Source organism: Anabrus simplex, chromosome 1 (assembly GCF_040414725.1).
Source record: "Anabrus simplex isolate iqAnaSimp1 chromosome 1, ASM4041472v1, whole genome shotgun sequence".
NCBI lineage: Eukaryota > Metazoa > Arthropoda > Insecta > Orthoptera > Tettigoniidae > Anabrus > Anabrus simplex.
In genome coordinates this window covers 587,453,507-587,479,794 of record NC_090265.1, presented here as the reverse complement: position 1 = coordinate 587,479,794, position 26,288 = coordinate 587,453,507, and the positions used below count along the sequence as shown (strand labels likewise).

Below are 26,288 nucleotides of genomic sequence, written 5' to 3'. Positions count from 1 at the left end.
TTCCTCCGTTAGCTTCATTATCTTCCCATGTTGTTCAACAATTTAACTAATTTCTACCTCATCACATTTCCACAAGGAAATCAGAAAAAGAAAGCTATCCTTGCTTGCAAGGCCACATCCATAAACCAAACCAAACCCCATGGCACTACAGCCCATGAAGGGCCTTGGCCTACCAAGCGACCGCTGCTCATCCCGAAGACCTGCAGATTACGAGGTGTCGTGTGGTCAGCACGACGAATCCTCTCGGCCTTTATGCTTGGCTTTCTAGACCGGGGCCGCTATCTCACCGTCAGATAGCTCCTCAGTTCTAAACACGTAGGCTGAGTGGACCTCGAACCAGCCCTCAGGTCTAGGTAAAAATCCCTGACCTGGCCGGGAATCGAACCCGGGGCCCCGGCTAAGAAGATCACATCCATGCTTTCATCAAATCATACTGCATACATCTGGGAGTATCCAAATTAGCTTTCAGTTGCTCCGAAACGTCTTCACTCATTCTTCACTTATTCTGTCCTTGACAGCCAACGGCCGTAGCCGTGTTGAAACACCGGATCCCGTGAGATCTCCGAAGTTAAGCAACTTTGGGCGTGGTCAGGAGTTGGATGGGTTGCCATGCGCTGTTGGTGGGGGTAAGGGAATGGAGGAGCGGAAAGGAACTGGCCACCCTACCGCACGTAAACCCCGGCTCAGGAACACCTCTGCGGAGGTTCGGACCTGCCTTCGGGCAGAATAACCCTTACCTACCTATCCTTGACAGCAGTTCAGCAGGCTGGCATTCCTTTAATTCTCTTTATTATTTTTTGTTTGTTAGGGAAGTTTTCAATAATAATGTGTCGGACATTAATAAGGAAGTATATTACAAGAACTCACCGTCAGAAAGCGGTTTCCCATGCATGCTCTACTATGCACTGAGACAGATGGAATCCATACAATAGACACCTGGCTCTCACACACCTTCAGGCTGCAGCTAATCAGACCCTCAATCTCCATTTTCTCACTACCCATACAGGCTTAAATACTCATTTTAACTTCACACCCTTAGAAACTCCCGTATAAATTCCCTCAACCACCTCTCAGCATCAAGAAATGGACAATAGCATCACATCTTAATGACGCATTGTAATGCCCAAGATCCAGAATCACTTCAGACCGGCATGCTATTAGAACCACCGAATTCTTGTATTGCAAACGTCCTTATTCTTAGATGTATTTATAGCACAATATTTTGTATAGCATCAGGCGTAGAAAAAACCCACCCCTTATACTCTTTAAAATTATCTAATAATGAAAATATTGTTTATGTTTATAAATTCCTCTCTGTAACTTTTGGAAATGCACATTCAATAAAGCTCAGTAAAGAGGCCCAACCCCCTACCATCTCCTCTATTTCTCACATCCTCCTAACCACCTCCCTCATCCATCAAACCTCCTCAACCCGCCCGCAACTCTTGGCCAGAGCGAGGGCATCACCCTCTAGGTGGCCCGCTCCACCCCTTCAGATGGAAAGAGCCGCACTGATATTATTCCTTGACCGGAAAGATGATACAAAATAACTACTGTAGGATGTTTTGTGTAATGTTCCATATTTTGTAACACGAACTCTCTCCTTTCATCATTTAGCATGGAACAAACATTTGAATGATTTGTCTCGGAATGGCGCTTTACTGTACATTAAATGTGAAGGATACAATTGTTTTCGAACACAGGCAACACATCTTTCTATCAGTCCGAATTCCCTTGTCCACTGTTCTTGAAAAATCCGGTCACCACCTTCGTTAAGTTCCTCTTCTTTTCGGCACCGAAAACATGTTTGCGAGGTCCGTACACAAAAAGATCAGAAAACGATACTGTTATCTCACTTGACTTTCGGACCTATCAGTGTAGCAGTGTTGCCATATTGCACGTCCGGATAGAACTAGTATTCAGATTTTCGATTTTTATTTCTTACACGCGAAACACTACTAGATGTGTATTGTCTGTGGTACAAGACATATATTAAAACATTATTATGTTCTTGTGGCGTGCCACCGAAATCGTATTTGCGTGTCACCTAGAGACACTTGTGGCACAGGTTCACCATCCCTGTTCTCGGGCAAGATCGGGATTATTACCTTACCCCTCGAATAAATAAATAAATAAATAAATAAATAAATAAATAAATAAATAAATAAATAAATAAATAAATAAATAAATAAATAAATAAATAAATAGTCCGCCTCTGTGGTGTAGTGGTTAGTGTGATTAGCTGCCACTTCCAGTGATATTTTAACCTGTCATGGTATCACCGCAAATCTATAGAAATGGCACTGACCATCTTCCAAATGCACCTAAATTAGTTTAAAAATAACAACAAAAAGCATTTTTTCTGGCCAGAGAGAGGGCGTAACCCCACCCGTTTTGGGTTAGGAATGAATGATAGAAACATTTCTAAAGATTAATGCGAACTGCTTTGAAAATAATATCGCAGGTCCGTAGTAAAAAGATCGGTACCTTCCCAGTCCTAGCCCTTTTCCATGATGCTATACCATCGTCGCCGTAAGATCTGTCTGAGTCGAGGTGACGTTAGACCAATTCAAAATAGGAATGAATGAAAGAAATAACTACAGTATAGCCTCAAGATCACAGCGACGAACTTATTATGGAGAACGCACATTTTGTATTGTGTACATTGCCCATCGACGTCATCAGATGTACACATACTGCTGCAGCTTCTATAATGATATGCAGATACGATAAACTTGTATAAACACAGCTGATCAACAGACGACAATACTTAGTCTGTTTCATAAGCCTTCTCGGGAGCGAAGTTCAACTGGGTTGAGAATTGCGTCTCATCTAAAGTTTAACTGCGTGCTTACAAACACAGCGAGAAGAGATTATCCTGAAAAATAAAACTGCTTACGCACATCTATTTGCTAGAAGCCGTGTTTACTGGCGATATAAATCCTTCGGGATGAAGAAAACACTTGACGTAGTCACACAGAAACCAAACACCGTTGTATTTATCTTTTTCCCCTTTATTTCTCTCTTTCTTTACTTGTTTATGTATTTGCCGAGCTGAGTGGCTCAGACGGTTGAGGCCCTGGCCTTCTGACCCCAACTGAGCAGGTTCGACCCTGGCTCAGTCCTGTGGTATGTGAAGGTGCTAAAATACGTCAGCCTCGTGTCGGTAGATTTACTGGCATATAAAAGAACTACTGCGGGACTAAATTCCGGCATCTCGGCGTTTCCAAAAACCGTAAAAAATAGTTATTGATAAGTAAAGCAAAAACATTATTTATTTATTTATTTATTTATTTATTTATTTATTTATTTATTTATTTATTTATTTATTTATTTATTTATTTATTTATTTATTTATTTATTTATTTATTTATTTATTTATTTAAGGGTTAATTTTTGTTCATTAGAAGCCATGTATATCCATCGGCTGCGTAACATGTTTGGTTAGGGGAACACCTTCAATGCTGAAGGATGCAGTATCGAATCCTGGTTGAGTAAGTAGGCATATGTTCGTATGTATACAATGGTGGTAGTAGTAGTAGTAGTAGTAGTAGTAGTAGTACATTTACAACTGCTCCGCACTTAAGGCTTCTTTATCAATTATTTATCAAGGCTTTTCTTAAATCATTTCAAAGAACTTAGAAATTTCTCGAACATTCCCCTTGATAAATTATTCCAATCCCTAACTCCTCTGCCTATGAACGAATACTTGTCCCAATTTTTACCTCTCGAATTCGTATTATGATTTAGCCTAATTAAAAAAAATCCACTCAAGCTTATTGGTTTACTAACGTTATTCCACCTCATCTCTCCACTGACTGCCTTGAACTTACCGCTCAGTCGAGCAGCTCGTCTCCTTACTGCCACGTTTTCCCAGCTCAAAGAATGCAACAAACCGGGCTTCCTTCCTTTGGATCTTTTCCAGTTCTCGAATCAAGTAATCCTGGTGAGGGTGCCACACATTATTATTATTATTATTATTATTATTATTATTATTATTATTATTATTATTATTATTATTATTATTATTATTATTACCGAGCGATTTGGCTGTGTGGTTAGGGGAGCGCAGATGTGAGCTTGCATTCGGGAGATAGTGGTTCGAATGCCACCGTCGGCAGCGCTCAAGATGGTTTTCCGTGGTTTCCCATTTTCACACCTGGCAAATGCAGTTGTTTTTCCTCCTAGCTTTCTTCTTATTTAATTCACTACACAAACAAGCTTAACCAAGAATTTTAGAGTATCTTCCAACCGGTGTCGGTTCAAGCCCTCTTCTATAACACTGACTGTTGATCCCTATAAGAGCAAGGCTGAATACTTGATGTGATGCGTAGACCTAACATGTTTGGCACAGTCTGTGAACTGATGGCAGGAGGCAAATTGTTTCCTTACCGCATGAGCTTCATTAACAAATTTAAAAAATACAGTACAAAGAATGGGTAACTCCACTTGTAATAATACGAAATATTGCCCTGAAAATTAAATTAAAACATATTTTAAAAGTCTTTTAACCAGAGGTGTAATTTGATAAATGTATATTTTTAACATGTGGGTACTTGATGATTGAATTACCAATATATCGTCACAGACATCTCATCAAGTCGGTTGCTGTTTGAGACCTGGCCAACCCTTGTGGGATTTTTCGCTTCGAAAAGCCATGTTTTTGTCATTCAGATTCCACGTAAAACTAGAGACCCCAGCGCTAATAATCATAATATTGATAACTCGTTGCTAAATTTTAAATGTCTATTCCATAATTACTAAAATGTAATTAGTTTTGTGAAAAGCTGCCTTAATGATATTGGACACACGTTGCAATGTTTTCCGTAAAAGGTAGAACAGAGGCTGTTGACATGAACCATTTGTTCATCATTACTGGGTGGTCCTAAACATTGACAAACATAGCTTTAAAATCGTTGCGAATGGATGTCAAGAGATTATGAAAGGGGGTGGATGGCCCTTTGTTCGTCCCGTGGCCAGGCTAGCTGGAATTAGTGTGGAAGCGGATTAGAGTGTAATCGAGTTAAACCTTTCATTAAGGGAGACACCACGATCTTTCATAAGCGGCTTACCACTCATGCTCTAGTGCTCCTAATGTTATAACATGTTCAATAGCTTCCAGAGCAAATAGCGAGTAGATTTTCTTGGCGCCAGTATCTCAACTTGATCACACAGACCGACGGCCTAACAAGATAACCTTTAACCTGTTTCTCTTGTACGCCATGAGTGCGTCAGGCCCCACATCACATGCAAATTGAAGACAAGACGGCTCCTTATCACTCCGTAACTCGAGAATTTTTTTTTTTTTGCTAGTTGCTTTACGTCGCACCGACACAGATAGGTCTTATTGCGACGATGGAATAGGAAAGGCCTAGGAGTTGGAAGGAAGCGGCCGTGGCCTTAATCAAGGTACAGCCCCAGCATTTGCCTGGTGTGAAAATGAGAAACCACGGAAAACCATCTTCAGGGCTGCCGACAGTGGGATTCGAACCCACTATCTCCCGGATGCAAGCCCACAGCCGCGTGCCCCTGACCGCACGGCCAACTCGCCCGGTGCTTCGAGATTAGGTCTTTAAAATTGAATGGGCGCATACAAAATAGAATACCACTAAAATAGATAAAAATAAATAAATTTAACTATATCCAAAAAAATTATTTAGCTACTAGCATTTGTACCCGTTCTTCGCACGGGAATTTGTAGTGGATAACATGTTTCCTTCAGGAATTTATGCGAAGTAACATAGCTCTATTCACACGTTTAATGTGGCATGTTAAAATTATATTTTCCTACGAAAAACGCGCGACAGTAACTTGAAATAAGAAGAAGCTGAACAAATTCGAGAGAGAGAATGAGAACGATTTCCGAAGTTATTTTACGGTACAGTTCCTGGTCCGAAGTTGTGCGAAATTCTCCGTGGTTCTCAGGTTGCATATTGCATCTCTCACCACTGCGTGGCGCTCTGACGTTGATGATACCTCCCTTAATATATGTTCTATCGAAAAGAATAAAATGGCTCTTTAGTTGTTCCCGTTACCCACCTTGAAGTGACATCCACGACATGTCTCACAGGACATGGACTAAAATTCAATTTTTCGTAATCATCTGCATTTTTATCCGTTGTACGATAAATACGTATATGGTATAAATAACGGAAATAACATATTCTCAAACGTTTGTTATACACAGACTTTTGATAGACGTAATGTTAAAGAAAATATTTGAGAATGATTTTCCTACAAATACCAACTCCATATGCTTACCATGATACCATATGCACCTGATAACACAGTTCTGAGTGAGTAGATACCAAATACATAGTTTGGCTGAAGTAATTCCAGCACTTTTCCACATTTAGGAATATACAAACAGATATATAACCAGACAAACAAACTGCCACCAAAGAGAAAATTTCTACCTTACGTTTCCTCGGTGTTCAGTTACATTAGGTGGAGTTAATTTTCAAGCCGAGCGAAATATGATGTATACTCTGACTTTCTCCTCTTATGGATCCTTCAAATAACTGCAGGTCTGCGAGGGTGTCCGTCATTGGCTGTAGAGCATGAAGCCCGAAGGAAATAGTAATTTTCTCCGTCATTTGAAGAGCAAGTGAAATTATGTACATAACAAAAATTATTTAAATTGCAGGACTGTTTCACATATAATCTACGGATTTTACATATAATCAATAGTATAAGAGAAAATTGAAAAAAAAATCTTCTAGCCTTCCTATAAACCCCAGTTTGCTCAGTGATTTTTAAATTACGTGCATATCGAAACCTTCTCTTGGATGAGTAAACTCTAAATATTAAATTTGGTTTTCGAATAAGCCCCCACTCTATTCAGTGATTTTTAAATTATATGCGTATCAAAACCTGATCCTGACTGAGTGGAATTTAAATATGAATTTTGGTCGAGATGTAGTTAATAGTGTAAGAGAAAATTGAAGAAGCTCTTCTAGTTTTCGTAAAAATCCTCAGTCTGATCAGCGATTTATAAATGAAATACATATCGAAACCTGCTCCTGGATAAGTGGACACTAAATATGAAGTCTGGTCGAGATGTATTCAGCTGTTTGTCCATGATGGTGATACAAACAAACAAACAAACAAACAAACAAACAAACAAACAAACAAACAAACAAACAAACAAAAACAAAAACAAACAAACAAACCAACCAAAAAGTAAACAGACAAACAAAGAAACAGAAACGAAAACTAAAAGCTACTGGTACAATCTCGAGTTGACCTAAAACGGATACATGTATCAAAATATCGTGAAATAAATTACATTACAGCCAGCGGGTCCCCTACAACTTTATTTATAAGATGTGGATTATATTATTTACTAGCAATTACCCGCGGCTTCGCTCGCGTGGATTTCGTAATTTGATCAAAGTGATCGTTCCTCGGCACTGTACTTAAGACATTAACCGTAATTCGTAAAGTATAAAAACTCACCCCAAAATTTGAGTTTCATTTACCCCAGAAATTATTTTTAAACTATGTTTTTGGTATTGCCTTTTGGGGCTAAGACGAGCATGCGACATAGAACTGTACATGTGAGTCGAAAAAATAAATACATGTTTCTTTATTTTTAAAGGAGATTCCAAATACCTGTTCAAACATCTGTAACATCTTCAGTTTTTGAGATATACATAAGTATCCCCATAAAAAGAATTCAAATCCTTGATTGGTCCTTCCCCAACCCCATCCCCATTTAAGTGTATTTTCCGAAAACAAAAATACATGTTTCTTTATTTTTAAAGAGGATTACAAATACCAATGTTCACGTCTTTAACATCTTTAGTTCTTGAGATGTAAGTATTATCATACAAAGAATTCAACTAATTTTTTCATTCATTCACCCCTCTTAAGTGGATTTTCCGAAGACAAAAGAAAACGTGTTTCTTTACTTTGAAAGGAGATTCCAAATACAAACGTTCATATCTCTAACATCTTCAGTTTTTGAGATATAAGTATCCTCATAAAAATAAATCAAAACATTTTTCACGCCAAGCCATTAAGTTGATCCCTCCCTCCAAAAAATGCGTGATTCTTTATTTTTAAAGGAGATTCCAAATACCAATTTCCGCGTCTGTAACCTTCAGTTTTGAGATATAAGTTTCTCCAGAAAAAGAATTCATTTTTTTCACTTCCTTTCACACTCCCCATTCAAGTGAATTTTCCAAAAATAAACAGTACCCGTTTCTTTAAAAGAGCTTCCAAATACGAATTATCACCACTGTAACATCTTCAGTTTTTGAGATGTATCCTCGTAAAAGGAATTCACCCCCCCCCTTACCAAGTTGATTCCCCCCCCCCCAAAATGCGTGTTTCTTTATTTTTAAAGGAGATTCCAAATACCAATTTTCACGTTTGTAACATCTGTAGATTTTTGGTACCGGTGTATATATATATATATATATATATCCAAACCCCCAAACCCCATGGCACTACAGCCCTTGAAGGGCCTTGGCCTACCAAGCGACCGCTGCTCAGCCCGAAGGCCTGCAGATTACGAGGGGTCGTGTGGTCAGCACGACGAATCCTCTCGGCCGTTAATCTTGGCTTTCTAGACCGGGGCCGCCATCTCACCGTCAGATAGCTCCTCAATTCTAATCACGTAGGCTGAGTGGACCTCGAACCAGCCCTCAGGTACAGGTAAAAATCCCTGACCTGGCCGGGAATCGAACCCGGGGCCTCCGGGTAAGAGGCAGGCACGCTACCCCTACACCACGGGGCCGGCATATATATATATTCATACAAATAATTCAACTAATTTTTCAATTCTTTCACCCCTCCCACTCCCTTAAGGGTTTTTCCGAAAACAAAAGAATACGTGTTTCTTTATTTTTAAAGGAGATTCCTAACACCAATTTTCACGTCTGCAACATGGTAAGTGCTTGAAATATACTGTAGATATGCTAATTTTAAAAATTCACCCCCTTTGTCAGTTCCCCTTAAGGGGATTTTCCGAAAAAAAAATCATGTTTCTTTACTTTTACACGAAATTCCAAATACCAGTTTTCAAATCTGTAATATGTTACGTGTCTGAGATAAGTTGCAGATATAGTCTTTTTTTTTAAATTCACCCCATTTGTCACTCCTGTTCACCGCCCATTCATAGGATCATCCAAAAACACGAAAATACGTGTTTCTTTATTTTCAAGGGAGATTCCAAATACAGTTTTTATGTCTGTAACATCTTCAGTGTTTGAGATATGTCTCCTCATAAAAGGTGTTCAACCCCTTTTCCCCTATCTTTCACCCCCCTTAATAGGATTCTCCGAAAGCAAAAAAGTACGTGTTTCTTTACTTTTAAACAAGATTCCAAATACCAATTTTTACGTCTGTGAACTTTAAAGTTTTTGAGATATAGATGTCCTCATTTTAAAAATTCACCCCCTTTTCACCCCTTTAGCGCCTGAATATCCAAAAATGCTCCCTTAGTGAGCACCTACACCCTAATATAAATGTATCCTCAAAATTGCATTTATTTATGTCCAGTAGTTTTGGCTCGGCTATGATGAATCAGTCAATCAGTGAGTGAGTGAGTCAGTCAGGACATGTTATTTTATATATATAGATGTATGCTTTTTTATAGAAAATAGATTAATATTTACATTTCATAGTTTCATAGTTTTAAATAAATACTCTAAAATACATAATTATTTTAGTAATGTACAGGGCAGTTCCAAACATTTTGACAAAAGTCACTCAGTTAATTCTCGTTGAATAGTCGTTTATAACCTCGATTCTATATGATGATAAGGCCTGCACGGTAGAACACCAGGACGTCAATAACTTGAAGACTTCTGGAGTTGGATGTAACTGCTGTGATGACTGAGAACAACGGCAGTCAATGAAGGAATACAGAATGCAAAGTGCCGGGCGAGTTGGCCGTGCGGTTAGGGGAAAATGCTGGGGCTGTACCTTAATTAAGGCCACGGCCGCTTCTTTCCCATTCGTAGACCTTTCCTGTCCCATCGTCGCCATAAGACCTATCTCTGTCGGTGCGACATAAAGCAAATAGCAAAAGAAATAAAAGAGAAGAATGCAGAGTGACGAACGTAATGGAAAACAGATGAAGGTCGGGGCATCTTCTCTTACGTAAACGTAATACCTTCTCCAATTATTTTCTTCAGAAACGGGCTACATTACTCACAAAGTACGTTGGTACTTTTAGGCGTACAAGTAAGTGGTCATTTGTATTATAGCGAAACTTTGAAGGAATGTTAATCTATTGCAGTTTCTTCCCTTGGTACACTTTGGCATCTGCAATCTATAAAAATAAAATTACAATTCAGTCTGTACACTTCATATTTTCATACTTCGTTTTTATATCGGTTTGGATAGGCCCTATACAAAAGTCGAAAACAAGTTCAGTCCAATTTTTGTTTGATTGTTTGTATGTTTGTGCGAACATCACTGGAAAACAGCTTGACAGAATTTCTTGAAACTTAGTATTTGTGTCCAGGGTTATCCGGAGAGTACAATAGATTATTTTACTATGCAGAGTGGTGTAGCAATACTAAGGGGAACAAAACAGGAAATGACTAATATATCCGTCAATATTAACTGTACAGAAAATTGTACATAATGTAAATTGTGCAAAATTTAATTTCTTATCTTTTATATTTTATGCACTTTCAACTTAGGAATTATTACATATTATTATAATAACATTTTTCACAAACTTACAAATATCTCAGGAAATATTGGTTCCTTCTAAGACTGTACGCAACAAAACTTATAAACACTACAAGCTTCGATTATTTATGTCATATATATTTAGCACTTGGACTATGCAAACAGAGATATTGGCGTAATTTTCAGTGCAAAGCCCATCGTTAAAATAGAAATATTGTTCAGTCGTGATGGTAACGAGTTAAATGACGATGATGGTCGTTGTCATGATTGTTTCTATAAGGCACAATATCGCGTGATCATCAGACCAAATAGATCAGGAAGGTAGTATTAATTAAGTTAACCATGGAAATGGAAAAGAAAGGATATGCAAAGAAAAATAATACCAAAAAGTCGTCATGAAGGGGCCGGCCCCGTGGTGTAGTCTGCCTCTTACCCGGAGGCGCTGAGTCCAATTCCCGGCCAGAACAGGGATTTTTACTTGAATCTGAGGACTGGTAGGAGGTTCACTCAGCCTATGTGATTACAATTGAGGACCTATTTGACGGTGATTTGGCGGCCCCGGTCTAGAAAGCCAAGAATGATGGTCGTGAGGATTCGTCGTGCTGACACATGACACTTCGTAATCTGCAGACCTTCGGGCAGAGCAGTGGTCGCTTGGTAGGCCATGGCCCTTCGGGTCTGTTGCGCCATGGAGTTTGGTTTTTGGGTCATGAAGAGGGGTGTAAATGAAGGACTCCCTTGACCTCTAATGCCGTGATATCGCCGACCCGAAAAGAAACTAAATACGATGGCCTACAACGTTTAAGACCATACACTTCATTAACACTAACATTTTACTGAGTGTTGTCAAATGAGATGTACTCTCTCTCTCTTTCGCTTCCACTTCTCTCCACAAGATGGCATTACCACTGCAATTGTATGAAAACTTGACAGCCAGTATTTGAATTAACGTTTCAACAGTTAATAAATTTACAGTCTTCCAAAGTGGACTAAATACGTGCATAATCCAGTCCTCTTTTACTATCCTATGTCAAAGTTTTGCGGAGAGTGCACTATTTTCTTTAAAGATAGTTTCTTGGTTCTTTTGCATTACAGGTTCCGGCTCACCAGACATTAGTGATTAGTAGAATAGAATACTCTCTTTTCCCGTAGCTAATAATTTTGAAATTCAAATGGTGTTAATAAATTTAGTAACTAAAGAGAGGGAATGGGGTAAAGCTAACCTTCGTAAGAAACTGGCCTGTTCGGGGATTCAATTTTGGTATTAATTAGTGAGAGTATCTCTTGAATTTGGAATTGGCCGAAATGGGGAGTTAACCACTTAAAACAGGTCGAACTTTGAAACGAGTGTTTGGTTTCGTGGTCCTTACGACCCGTTTTGAGAGTAGGATACCTCGGTCGTTAGACAGACTAAGGAGGATTTTATATTCAGTCATCTTTACTATTTTATTAGCGATAAGGGGGCTTATTTTCTGACATGGGGACACATACCGCCTCCATGACAGATTGTTTTATCCCCCACCAGTGCAGCACAATGGAGATTTTCCGACTCATCCGGTACGGTATTTCTCGGGCATGGATGAGGAAGAGGGCATAGTTTTCGCCCTGGGGTTCTCATATACCTGCTCTCAACAAAAAAGAAAAATCTTCCAGTAGTTCCGGATCACCAGAAACTAAGGAGTGAGTATTCGTTTATTGTAACAGTTTGATACATGCGTATTAAATAATCTTTATCGCAATTAGTTTGCTTATAACTACATTAAATATCGGTATTATAATCATATCCAAAATAGTTTTATACCCACTTTACACATTATTAGATTTTTAATTCCTAGATTTTAAACGAGTTTATATTCTACGACAAAAATATATCCTCCGTTTTATTAAGTACATTCATGTTTACATTGTGTTTATTGGTTTTTCTTCGCCACATTTTTATAATAAAAATAATTTTCTGTCTTTCCCGGTGCGATCCACTCACTCTTTGTTCAATACTTTGACAATTATGTGGAGTTCTGTTTCTCTTTCTCTATTTTAAGCTTAGATTACAATCAATTTTTGCAGTAACCTACTAAGGTCAATGCTCTCTATTCTTTGACACTAACGAAATAAGTCATTTCGTCATAATACTGAAAAACAGGCTAATTTTACTTCCATATTATTTACGAACACAAAACAGTCACCGGTAAGAACCAGATGAGTTATCTTGTTAATGTTCTGAATATTGTTATTAAAAATGGATTCAACCAGATAAGTCAGTTTATCTTAAGTGTAGTATATTTTCTGTTATTATTGTGGACGTGGACAATATTGTATTGTAAATGAATTATTGGTAGTGAATTTACGCAGCTGCCTTCGTTATATAGAACTGTTAAATCTTACTAAGTAACAATTCACAAATGTGTCTTACACCACTTTGGTTTTGACTGGTGCACATCAGAAAATAATGTTTCGTCAACATAGGACAAGTCACTTTCATTCGCGATCCAAAGCAGGTACTTCATTACTATTTTGAATTAATCAAAATCAAACCAAAAACATTATTTAAAAAGCTGTTTCATATAACGCAGAATAGTTTGACAAAATTTGGTGAATCCGTGATTTCATATTGTTTAAGAGCAAAAAAACGTTTACCCTGAGAACTTTAATTCTTTGACTTATCTTGTTATTCCCTGGGATGGGTGACCTTTGATTCTAAGTGATTCTGTCTCCCTGCAAACTCTTAACAGGTCAAATCAAATCAAAATATTTTTATTTGCAAATGAGGTGTCTACCTCGGTGGCAAATGGTACACTAAAATACATTATTGTCAAGCACTAAATTTTAAATTAACAAGAGAAGAAGAATTTTTTTTCTAGAATAAATTATTATACAATTTACGCTAACAATTTTTTTCTATCAAACACACAGCTCATCCTTAATAAATTTATATTGTTTACAAAATTCTACTTATAATATCTCCTGTACTTACAAACATAGTCAACTCATATACAGTATGTGGAATTACTTCAGATAATACTATACAACTGGTATGTATGTTTAGTCCTCAGCCCGAAGTCTGGTTGGATCCTCAACAGCTCCGCCATCAGCTGTCATAGATGGCCTAGGCATCACTGAAGAGGCGTACTAGGGAAATGAGGAGCGAGGTAGTTTCCCGTTGCTTTCCTCGCCGAGCCAGAAGTTGCTATTACATATCAGTCTGCCAAGCCCACTGAAATGCATGCACCAACCGACCCTATGAGCAATATTTTCACACCATTCATAGCAGGGACTGGCTGCAGAAGGAATGGCATTGCTAGTATCACTCATACCTCAGTCACTTTCATTTTGTCAAAGCCAAGGATAAAGCTGAGACAGATCAATGAAAGTAACACAATTGCTCTAGCCCATACCGGAAGACATAGTGCACTGTAAACACTAGGTCCCGCCAGCAAAGGCACACAACTGGTATAAGATTAAAATTTACATTGCAATTATTGCAAATAAATTTTTTACCCATTTTGGAACCTAAGTAGCATAATGTGCCTCTTCCACTGTTTCACCGCACATTAAACAATGAATCTTGTCATACTTTTCTCTTTGTCCTTCGTTCTTGTACATACTCATTAACCACATCTTACTTCTTTATCTGCAAGTCTTTTATCTTTATTGTAAATCTTCTGATAATTTCACAAAATTATATTAATGTTCTTTTATTCTTACGTTCTTTTTCTCATTATCATCTATTCTTGCAGTTACCTTCCTATTCAACATATTTTCTTCATTCTGGATCTATTCATCCCAGCAGCATCCCATTCCTATTCTGTCTAGCATCCTTCTAATATTCTTTTCCCAGTAATCATCTGTAGATGTTTCATCTGATATTGGAACGCTAAGTTCAATATTTCCTTCCCGTTTCCCCTCTTTAATCTTAGACAAGAATTAATAAGTCTTTACCTGTATCTTTTTGTAGTATATTTATTCTTTACATAGAATTCTAACTCCGTTATTATCTTGCATTCTGGTAGACCCATTATTATTTTCCAGAACTTGTTAATATTACATCTAGTTATTTACTTACTTGCTCAATACTCCATATTTCTGCCCCATACAATACTCTGAATTTTACTCAAACATATTTCTTTGTCTTACAGTTAATATTTGGCGTCTTCTTCTCCAAACATCTTGTGTTAGATCGGACGGCCAACCTTTTCATTTCCGCTCGCCTTCTTGCTTAGTACCGTTCCAAGTTCCACATGACCTTCCTCTGGGCTTCCTTTTCCCAAGTCCCCCTGAATGTGCTTTCCACACGTGCTTCGGTAATAGTTTGGCTTCCATTCTGTTTACGTGTCTGTGATTTTGCCGAGACTGGATATTAAACTTTCTTCTCTCTTCCTTTTCTCAAATGAAACGTTTATTTCCAGTTTATTTTCAGTTTTGAGATATTTAAAGGTTTGCGTTTGATCTCATAACAGATTCTAGGAAGCATACAGACAAACCTGGATAATGCTTTTGGACACAAAATTTGTCAGATGTTCATTTCCAAAAACAAATATTCGCAAAGTATTATTGTTTCAGTCGGAAACATTTTCAAAATGATTACAAGAGTTATTTATTTATTTATTTGTTTATTTATTTATTTATTTATTTATTTATTTATTTATTTATTTATTTATTTTATTTATTTATTTTTGCCGTTTTTCAGCGGCGAAGTTAGGACTCGAGGCCCTCTCTTACACTTATCTGCATACTAATTAAAATCTTAAATAAAATGCTGATACTTAAAATGGTTAAAACTACATAAATTAATATAATTAAAATGAATTTAAATGCATTACTAACTATAAGTTAATATTAAAACAAATTAATATAAAAAACTCTTAAAACTGACTAATCCTCCGGCATGCACACATTCATACTTCTACAATTCAGTCAGCTGTCCTCAGCAGGTAGTCTCGGTAGGTGGCCTTAAAACTTGATAAAGAGGTAGTTTCTTTGACCTGAGCTGGCAGGGAATTCCATTATCTGGCGCCGGTCACCACAAATGATCTATTAATTTTATTGTGTGGTTTACTGGAATAAAAAGAAAGAATTTCCAACGTGTATTTAAGTTGCGAAGTTATGAAAAAAAAAGTGAATTGAGAAGAAATATACAGTCGCTGATTTTCAGCTAGCATTTTAGAGTGTTATCCCCATAAATAAAAATCGCACACCGTAATATCTGGGGTTCTTGCGCGCCACAATGGTTTACTAATTACCCTGTTGTCAAAAATTTCCTCAATAAAACTTAATGACTCGTTGGCCGTATGCGCGGTTGGCGAGTCTTGCTGGAAATATCCAGATTGGCATTCATTGTCCGTCAATTGTTAAAAAATGGTACGAGAATGTCATTCCTATATCTCTGGCCAGTGATTGTGGTTTCAAAACCTATTGGCCCTATTATCCTGTCTGCAGTTACTGCCGTCAACACTCCAATTTTCACACTCTAGATGAAATCAAACAAAATATCACGAGAGAATTTGAGGCTATCTCGGTAGCTGAAATAATGCGTATGAATGAAAATTTCCTTACATGAAGCCAGAAATGTGTAGATTCAGGTGGAGGACATTTTCAACATCTTCTGTGACAAAGTGAGAAATTATTTTACTTTGATTGTGCGTTAAAGTAAACTCGTGTCCTCATCCTGAGGTGGTGCAGCCCTTTTCAGGCACACCCCCATTGGAGGTGAGCTGCGTGTACCATTTCAACCACATACCAGCCCTCCTGCCATTCTTAAATTTCTGGCAGTACCGGGAATCGAACCCGGGCCCCCGAGGACGGCAGCTAATAACACTAACCGTTACGCTACGGAGGCGGACGATTGTGCGTTATTATGTGTGCTTGTCATGTACGTGCGATTCATATGGGCTCTCTCCTACCCCCAAGCTCAGCGAGTTGCCATGTGCTCGCCTGACCAGCTCGCCCACCTACCCGCTGCGCTGCGCCGGCCGGCCGGCCCCACTTTGAGTGAAAGACCCTGTAGAAGCGGTTTCAAACTGAAGATAAAAGGAATTAAATAATGATCATATTTTGCATAAAAATAAACATGGGATATGGTTGGGAAGGAAGCGATTCTGGACTTAGTTAAGTTATAGCCTGGTGTGAAAATGGCAAACCACAGGAAACTATCCTCAGCTCACACCTACTTGATCCAAATCGCGTAGCCAATTTTATCGATATTTCTTCTCATACAGTAATAATAATAATAATAATGATAATAATAATAATAATAATAATAATAATAATAATAATAATAATAATAATAATAATAATAATCGTATGGCCTCAGCTACCGTGTGCAGACATTTTAGTTTGACGCCATCTGGATGTCTGCTCGTCAATTTCGACGTTCCGTTTTGCTCTAGCCCCACTAGATGGCAGACCGAGTAAACCGAAACTCTCCTGGGCGTCTATGGCTGAGATTTAATGAATTTTGTCGGGTAAACACCGAATGTGTCACCAGAGATCTTTTACATCCCAACATCTTACAGTAAACCATTGCTATGTGGTAAATGATACCCTGTTAATATAAGTCTCTCGTCTGTTCATAGTTCACAAAAAGAAGAAGAAGAAGAAGATATTTATTCAAATTAGAAGCAGTGTAAGCAAAATTTTACAAAGTCGTTTATTGATAATAAAGGCATGACAGATATAAATATGAATACATACAACATAGTAGAATACACTGAACTACTTGGTGTAAAACAGTCATCTAAATTTGACTTTATCAGGTCCCGCAATGCGCATGTTATAATATAAGTTGCACCACAAGATATGCTTATGTTATGATTTGTTCTTCCCCATCTTCACTTCAAAATAGTCTCTCTTCGAAACAGATCTCTAATTCTTGATGTGTTTTGTTCTGCCGAGAGCCACTCAATCGACTTGCAACGGTAAGAGTAGCATTGTGGTTCAGTCACAGCCACTTGAAAAGCCGTAAATAATTCTACGTAACAATGTATTAATTTAGCATAGGGGAACTTGCTATTATACGATATTAAAATAAGTGAAAAATGCTTCCCAAAATGTTATGTACATAAACATACATATCGGGCCTTGCCGTAAACACATTCTTTCCTATAGTAAATAAAAAGGAAGGCCAGTTCGAAAACCATTCTTGTTCATTTGATCGATTACCGACTAATTTTTAACCGCTAAATACGCAACATTTCATATATAAAAATCAGAATTTACTTACATGCTCGCCTCTGTCTCGAAATATGTTTTAACCTTCGGAATTAGCAGAAAATACGTTTCGGGGATGGATTTAGGTTTCCGATTGTGTTTCTGAAATGTTTTAGATGTAGGATACGACTAAGTACATAGGTATTAATATAAAGAGATCTCATTAGGGTAATCACATAAACTGGATTGTAAATACTGTTAAATTTGCAGATCTCTTCATATTGGTATGAAGGTAATAGGGGTTGTAGTAAATGATAGGGCATCTAAGTCTCTGGTAAGATTACAATTAGAGTATGGTTCCAGTGTATGGGACCATCACAAAGATTGCTTGATTCGAGAATTGCAAAAAAATCCAAAGCAGCTCGATTTGTTTGAATGATTCCCAACTAAACAGTTGAATTACGAAAATGTTGCAAATTTTCGGCGGGGAAGATTTGGGAGAAAGGAGGAAAACTGCTCGACTAAGAGTGTGTTTCGAGCTGTCAGCCGGAAGTCCACATGGGATGACAATAGTAGACAAATAAACTTAAATGGGATATTTGAAAGGCAGTAGGAAAAGATCATGAAATGAAGGTAAAATTGGAATTCAAGAGGAAAATTTGAGGCAAATATTTGTTAATAAGAAGATGAGTTAGGAACTGGAATAGTTTAACAACGGAGATGTTCGATACATTTCCAAATACTTTCAAATTATTTAAGGAAAGACTATGTGCGTGATGGACTCCATCTGTTACTAGATCATCTCCAGACTCCAGTTGCTCCTGGTTTATGGGTGCAAGCTTATGGCAACCTCATAAGGAGAGAGTACACTTCCACCGTTCCTGATGCCATGGGTTATGAGTTGTTGTCCACCTCACACGAGCTGCCCTATGATGTGGTTTAAGAGGAGATTTTGGCACATGCCTCCTGCTATGTGCAGCCGATTTCGTACTCATAGATATGACACATTCACGCCAGTAGCCCTTCGAAGATCTTGGTGGGACGATATAGCAGAGCAGTGGGCCCACAACGTGCCGAAAGTAGCAAATGCCGATCCTCCTTGAGAGCTATTTTGCGTGAGCATCCTATCCTTTGTCAGTCAGCAACAGTTTGTGTCTCCCTGAATTTTTCTAAATTTTGGAGACATCACTTTGACTCCAGAACGATTGGTGACATCCACTTGCCACCTCCCATCTTGAAACAAAGTTACAATTCGAATGCGTTCAGTAGCAGAGATTGGCACTCTTGCCAGTTTACCTCAGGCCTATACCTGCTTTCTATACACCACCGACCTTAGAAATGTTGTTATTAAACTGACCGTCGCAATAAATGCTTCGTATTTTATAAATATCGAACATGATCTGGGTTTAGCGTCGTTATGTGTCTACAAAATCGTAGAAATTGATGCCTTCTGTACAAATTCTACACACTGCAAATCGTAAATGCATTTGTCCCATAACGCTAGCACCCATGATTAGAGTATAAAATATATTTTGCCTGTCTCTATTTATGATACTGATATATGGGGTGATAGGAATGTACCAAGAAGAAATGTCTGGACATGAAAGAGAATTTTGTTGACAGTAGTTTGTAGATAAGGGCCAGCTAGGTGTGAACCACACATAACGAAAAAGAATTATCGGTAGTGTACCCTTGTACACTGAATGGATCTTTAATTACCGTATGGAGGTATTCTTGAAATAAGAGAACATATCGAATAACCGTTGCTGTTATACCTGTTGTAGATGACGTACACGTTTCCTACAAAATGAGGAATGTAAACAGTTCGGGTTCAGAACGCAATACCGGTAACCGAGGTGACAGATATGACGATAGAGTATTTGTTCCTATCTTAATTATGCTAAATTCGGTGCTAGCTTTCACGCCAAGTTTACTCGAGCAACTCTGACCACCCTATATTTCAGCCGTAACGAAATTTACTATTTCAATCCTTTCCCCTTTTTACTTCTCATCTGTCTTTTTCCCTTTGTAGTAACCAGTGGTATTCTTGGCAAATCAACTTCGTCCGTTTCAGGCGGCTTCTCTTTTGGTTCCAAAAGATTACGCAAACTCTGCTCCTTTTCAAGCCATTCTCTAGGATTATGCACACCCGGAATGAAGTCGGTGAAATTTTCCAGGAATAACAAATCTTCTTTTGTGACTTCTATTCCTTCGACGGCTTTGTCCTTTTTCTTCGGTAATGGGGCCCTAAACATGACCGGCTTCGTAGTCCGCCGAGGTGGCGGAGGTTCTAAAGCACGCTGCAGTCTGTTGAGGAGCCGCTTTCTGTACTTCAGCTGTTTAGTGGCCCTCATCGCACGATGCATTGCTTCTTCTCTGGCTGAGAATACCGCAGTCTTTACCTCCGACACTATATGTGGTGGCATTTCCCTAAACTGCTGTAACAAACTATACAACTTTTCATTTATTGCAATCGCCATATCTAACATCCCTATATTTTGATCGTTCTTTGCTATTGTCGCCTCGTATGCATTCTCCACGATGCTGTACAGCTTAAGGGCATCGTCGTTCGCGACAGATCTTGATACATGCCGATCTATAACATTCTTACAAGCATTGTCAATGCGTGTCAAACGTTTCTCGTCGATCACAACAGCTTTCTTGATGCTCTCGATCTGGAAGAATGAAGAAAATAACACATCAACAATCCTGATTTTGATTGGTCCTTTTAATACAAATATATATATATAGTGTGTATACAGGTTGTCCCAGGAAGAATGGTGAATATTCAAAGATTTTAATATGCATTTGATTTTTGGCTAGTGGCGCGCACGTATGTGTTTTACCCACCCAACCTCTTTGACGTTTTGAAATGGCTACAAGTTTTCCGCATGTAATGTTCGCCATACACGTGTTCGTGTGACATTGATACGTGCAGAAAGTCACCGTGTGCTGGTAGTAGGACTACGCTACACCATTTCAACAATGTGTTGCTGTTCCTGCAAAGGTTGTTGAACTTGGACGAATACCTGTTTCACGCAATGTGCTGAAAACTCTGCAAAACACTCTACGATAAGGAATTCGACATGTCGGAAAGTGTCGACGCTATTCCCCGACAGCAGCAGCAGCATTACCATCACAGAAACCGTAAACATACAAGTTTAGAAGTGCGGCATTTTAGCCAGCGCGTGTAAAAACACAGTTAACCGATGTTTCTCTCTGATACATTCTCAATTATTCGCACTACTTCACACTATGGACAACTGGGCGTTCAACGGGCTAGTTTAATGGTAGAAAGAGATCTCGAGGAAAGAGGTTGAAAGAAACGAGGTACGTTGGGCTAGAATAAAACATCAAAGAGGTTGGGTGGGTAAGACACATACGTGCGCGCCGCTATCCCAAGAACAAATGTATATTAAATATGTTCTATCTCGGAAACCATTCGTAATACGGCATATGTCCATATGAAGTTTTTGCGTCACATTATCGTTCCTGTCATATTCCTAAATATTTACCATTTCTCCTGGGACACTCTGTATATACATACAGTACATACATACAAATATTGCACGCACACACACGCTGTACATATAAACATTACATTGATACACGCCGGAAAGAAATTGCAATACGCTAAAGAGTCAACATGGATACAATAGCGGCACGCTGGAGGATCGAAGTTGAAGCCGGAAAGAAATTGCAACACGCTAAAGAGTCAACATGGATACAATAGCGGCACGCTGGAGGATCGAAGTTGAAGCCGGAAAGAAATTGCAACACGCTAAAGAGTCAACATGGATACAATAGTGGCACGCTGGAGGATCGAAGTTGAAGCCGGAAAGAAATTGCAACACGCTAAAGAGTCAACATGGATACAATAGCGGCACGCTGGAGGATCGAAGTTGAAGCCGGAAAGAAATTGCAACACGCTAAAGAGTCAGCATGGATACAATAGCGGCACGCTGGAGGATCGAAGTTGAAGCCGGAAAGAAATTGCAACACGCTAAAGAGTCAACATGGATACAATAGCGGCACGCTGGAGGATCGAAGTTGAAGCCGGAAAGAAATTGCAACACGCTAAAGAGTCAACATGGATACAATAGTGGCACGCTGGAGGATCGAAGTTGAAGAACATTTCATCGGCCTACAGATGGCGCAGTATCATTTACTTCGTTATGCCGTGTTCAGCCACACACCAAACACTATCGTGTGCACTTGGAGAGTAGAATGTTTGCGTGTGTAATAGTCAAGCTTCAGTCGTGCCTCGTACAGCTGTTTGAGAGTGGTCGCATCGTGGGACTTCGCGAGGCGAAATTGATATATCGATAGATTGCTGCACACGTTTCGCAGTGTGCCGATGTTAATCGACGGTGGTCAGTTGTACAAGCCCAGATCCATAGACCAGGTTCGAGACGGTGCTGTTCTAGAAAGCAAAGAATAGCGACCGATAGGATTCGTCGTGCCGACCACACGACTCCTCGTAATCTGCAGATCTTCGGGCTGAGCAGCGGCCGCTTGGTAGGCCATGGCCTTTTGGGGCTGTTGCAAAAACTATTAACTGTTAAAAAGTCTGTTTTGTTTGGTCTAGGAATTTGTAATACGAGTGCGCACCTGCGTAATGCGGCAACCCCAAATACTGTGGAGTATGTATCTGATGCATTCGGTGCACCAGGAACTGCAGGATACATAAGCATTGCCCTCTTCTCAGCCCTGCTCGTATGCCACCAAGGAGAATATTGATGATGAGATCATGAAGACAAGCGTGCAGAGTGCATGGTAAGTGAATCTGTTTGGAAATTCGAATTGCATTGTTAGCCAGGAAATAAAATTTAACCTGTTTCTGCACACAGCGTTGGATCTGAAGAGGGTAAAATCGGGTGGATTAAGATTCTTTCTCTGGTAAGGAAATTGTACACACTTTTAGTGGCCAGAGTGAAATCAATTTCACAATTAAAGACGTGGAAATGTTCCTTTGTCAGTCTAATTTAATGGTGTTAAGAATAAGCACTGTCCGAAACTTTGCGGGTATATGGCACTGAAGGAAACATTTACTGTATTAAAGTGAAAAAATACTCTTTATGAGGTGGGATAAGCGCTGGTGTACACTTCCCGTCACAAAATCTAAGCGGAATTTTGTACGGAAGAATCAACGTAGTTCTTCAGGGTTACTAAAATATTGGACCCAATTTAATTCATTTGTATTTCACGAAATATACATTGGATATGAACAATCTAGATACCAATGAACAGTGCAAGTTTCAAAGTTTTGTTGACTACAGGTTATAAATGTTTAATGTGTCCCCCTGTGCTGCACACCAAACATCTAAGCGGTAGCCAAACTCGTCCCACACGCGAGAAAGCACGTCTCGTGTTATTGAGTGCAGCCCAGCAGTGATACGGTTCCGTAGGTCGGCCCGAGTAGTTAGTAGAAGTGGGACGTAAACCGTGTCCTATAGCCCTATTGGAAAAAAAAAGTCACATGGCGTGAGATCGGGTGATCTCGGTGGCCAGAAGTGTAAACTTCTTCCTTTCCTATGCGACCTATCCATCGCCGAGGAAGGGATTTATTTAACAGTCCCTGGACATCAAGGTGACAATGCGGCGAGCTCCATCCTGTTGGAAAATTAAGCCTTGTGGATCTTCGGTAAGATGAGGAAAAAGCTGTTCATCCAACATATCCAGGTACGTTATTCCTCTTACAGTGCGTTCCGCAAAAAAGAATAGTCCATACACTTTTGTTCGTGATAAGGCACAGACCACGTTTAGCTTCGGCGAGTATCTCTCGTGTTCGATTGATACATGAGCATTTTCCAGACTCCATATGCGGGTATTGTGCTTATTCACGTGTCCACTAAGACGGAACGTAGCTTCATCGCTAGAAATTATCCGCGAAAGAAACACGTAGTCTACCATCATTTCTAGCATATCACCACAAAATTCAATACGCTTGGTTTTCTCATTCGGATGAAGAGTATGCACAAGTTGTAAGCGGTATGGATTGTACACCAAACGCCGTCTTAAAACACGCCATACAGTTGTTGGGGATATTCATAGTTATCTGCCAGCTCTGACAATTGACTTACGTGGACTACGAACATAACCTTCTTCTATTCGTCTGACATCATTCTCTGACACACCCTGTCGGCCCGGGCTTTTTCTTTTGCAGAGACATCCAGTATCGTGATTTGGCACAACCCATCGATTCATGCTTTTCCTAGTTGGTGGTTCAATGCCGAATCGGAGATTAAAAGCCCGCTGTACTGTAACTACCGACTCACATTTTGCAAACTCGAGAACGCAGAAAACCTTATGCTGCATAGTAGCCATCTTATTCACAACTGATGGTGAAGCGAGACAGCGCGATTACTCAGCGGCCGTTTGACGCAACTATCACCCTAGCGGTAGTGTACGCAACTATCAGCCTAGCGGTAGTGTACGCAACTATCAGCCTAGCAGTCGTGTACGCAACTATCAGCCTAGCGGTAGTGTACGCAACTATCAGCCTAGCGGTAGTGTACGTAACTATCACCCTAGCAGTCGTGTACGCAACTATCACCGCCCAAGCGGTGGTGGTCAACAAAACTTTGAACCTTCCATTGTTCATTGGTATGAAGATTGTTCACGTCCAATGTATATTTTGTAAAACACAAATTTATTAAATTTGGTCCATCTTTTTGCAAAACCTCTATTATGTGAGGAAGGTGATGTGATTTGCAAGGATTGTTATTTAAACTCTTTCTCAAGCCATCACAGTACGTCCTTTTATTGCTAATGTATTAATAAAGCCCCGTGTATTAACTATCGGAGAAATCTCTCTGAATATTTAGCTTACTGTAATCCGATATAGGCGCTAAGAATGTCAGGAACCCCAACCAATCAACAGCTGTCTATCGCTACAATTTTGTCGTTTTAATGTTATTTTATCGCACTTGCGTGTGCTTGATTTTATGTATCAGAAAAGTACACTGAAACATCTTCAGTAATATATTCGATCATAGACCGCACAATCACAGCACGTAACTGTGTTATTCTGATGAACCCGATAGTCGACATATTGGGAGGCTGCTGGTCAAAAATAAAACAGTTACGTGATTAATGTTTTGATATGAACACCGATGTGTTTGATCTGTTTTTATATTTATGCACATTTGTTATCATTACATTTAATTTTGCAGATATTGGCTAAAGAGTAAAAATAAATACATCTTGAGCTCCAGACTCTCGAGATATTTCATGGAGCCCTCCTTCCTTAGAAGCGTACTTGCACTTGGATTCTTGAAAATATTCATCTGACCACATTTTGTGACAAGGAGTGTACAAACATCGGATGGGACAAGAAATTGCGCGCCACACTTCCTTATAGCTGTTGCTGTTCTTGTACAAAACTAAGATTCAACATAGACGATATTATTACAATTGTTTTAATAATATTATTATTGGCTTTACGCCCCACTAACTACTAGTACAGTTTTCGGAGAAGCCGAGGTGCTGGAATTGAGTCCCACAAGAGCTCTTTTACGCACAAGTAGATCTACCGACACGAGGCTGACGTATCTGAGAACCTCAAATAACACTGGACTGATCCAGGATGAAACCTGCCAAGTTGGGGTCAGAAGGCCAGCGCCTCAACTGTCTGAGCCACTCATTGCGGCTAGCGTCGCACAGACACAGGTCTTATGGCGACGATGGGACGGGAAAGCGTTAGGAGAAGGAAGCATCCGTGGCCTTAATTAAGGTACAGTACCAACATTTGTCTGGCGTGAAAATGGGAAACCATGGAACACCATCTTCAAGGTTACCGACAATAGGGTACGAACCCACTGTCTCCCGAATACGCGATACTGGCCGCACTTAAGCGGTTGCATCTATCAAGCTCGGTACAATTGCTTTGTAACCCATGAACCATTAAAAAATAGGTTTTGAATTAATATCAGATAGTATAAATAGCATACCTGGCTCCTTGGCTGAATGGTCACTGTATTGGTCTTCGGTTCAGAGGGCTCCGAGTGCGATTCCCAGCCTGGCGAGTTTGTATCGTTAATTCTTCTTGCTCGAAGACAGGGTGTTTTTGTTTGTCTCAATATACATCTCTTCATTTAAACACAACATATCACACTACCAGACATGATAGAAACACGCAATAGTGATCACATACCTCCACATAGACTTTGGCCTCAAGAAGAGTATCCGGCCGTAAAGACTGGGCGAATTCCATCCAAAGTACCGACCCCAAAACATTGGGGAAGAGGCAAAGAAATTGAAATACTTTTCTTGTCACACGTGAAAAGAATGCAAACGAGTGAATGGAATCTCGCATGAACAGATTCCCTCTCTCCAGAACTACAGATTTCCAGAATCTGATGGAAAGTGTTTGTATCCATCAAAATATTAACATTGTCGGTAAATTATATTAATGAATATGAGTCTGTCACATTTGTGCCTTATCCATAGACTGGTTTGAAGCAACTTTCCATGCCACCCTATACTGTGCTACA

The 26,288-nt window shown here is 39.3% G+C and overlaps 1 protein-coding gene across 1 annotated transcript in view; it reads right to left on the bottom strand.

Moving 5' to 3' along the window:
• Positions 1 to 17,297: 17,297 nt before the first annotated feature.
• The window catches only part of LOC136857162 (uncharacterized), a 103,824-nt gene continuing 94,833 nt past the window's right edge, over positions 17,298 to 26,288 (bottom strand). Inside the window, exon 5 of the mRNA XM_067135593.2 lies at positions 17,298 to 20,468. Within this exon, the coding sequence (XP_066991694.2) occupies positions 19,773 to 20,468 (696 nt within the window). The 3' untranslated portion in view covers positions 17,298 to 19,772. The remainder of the gene's footprint in view (positions 20,469 to 26,288) is intronic.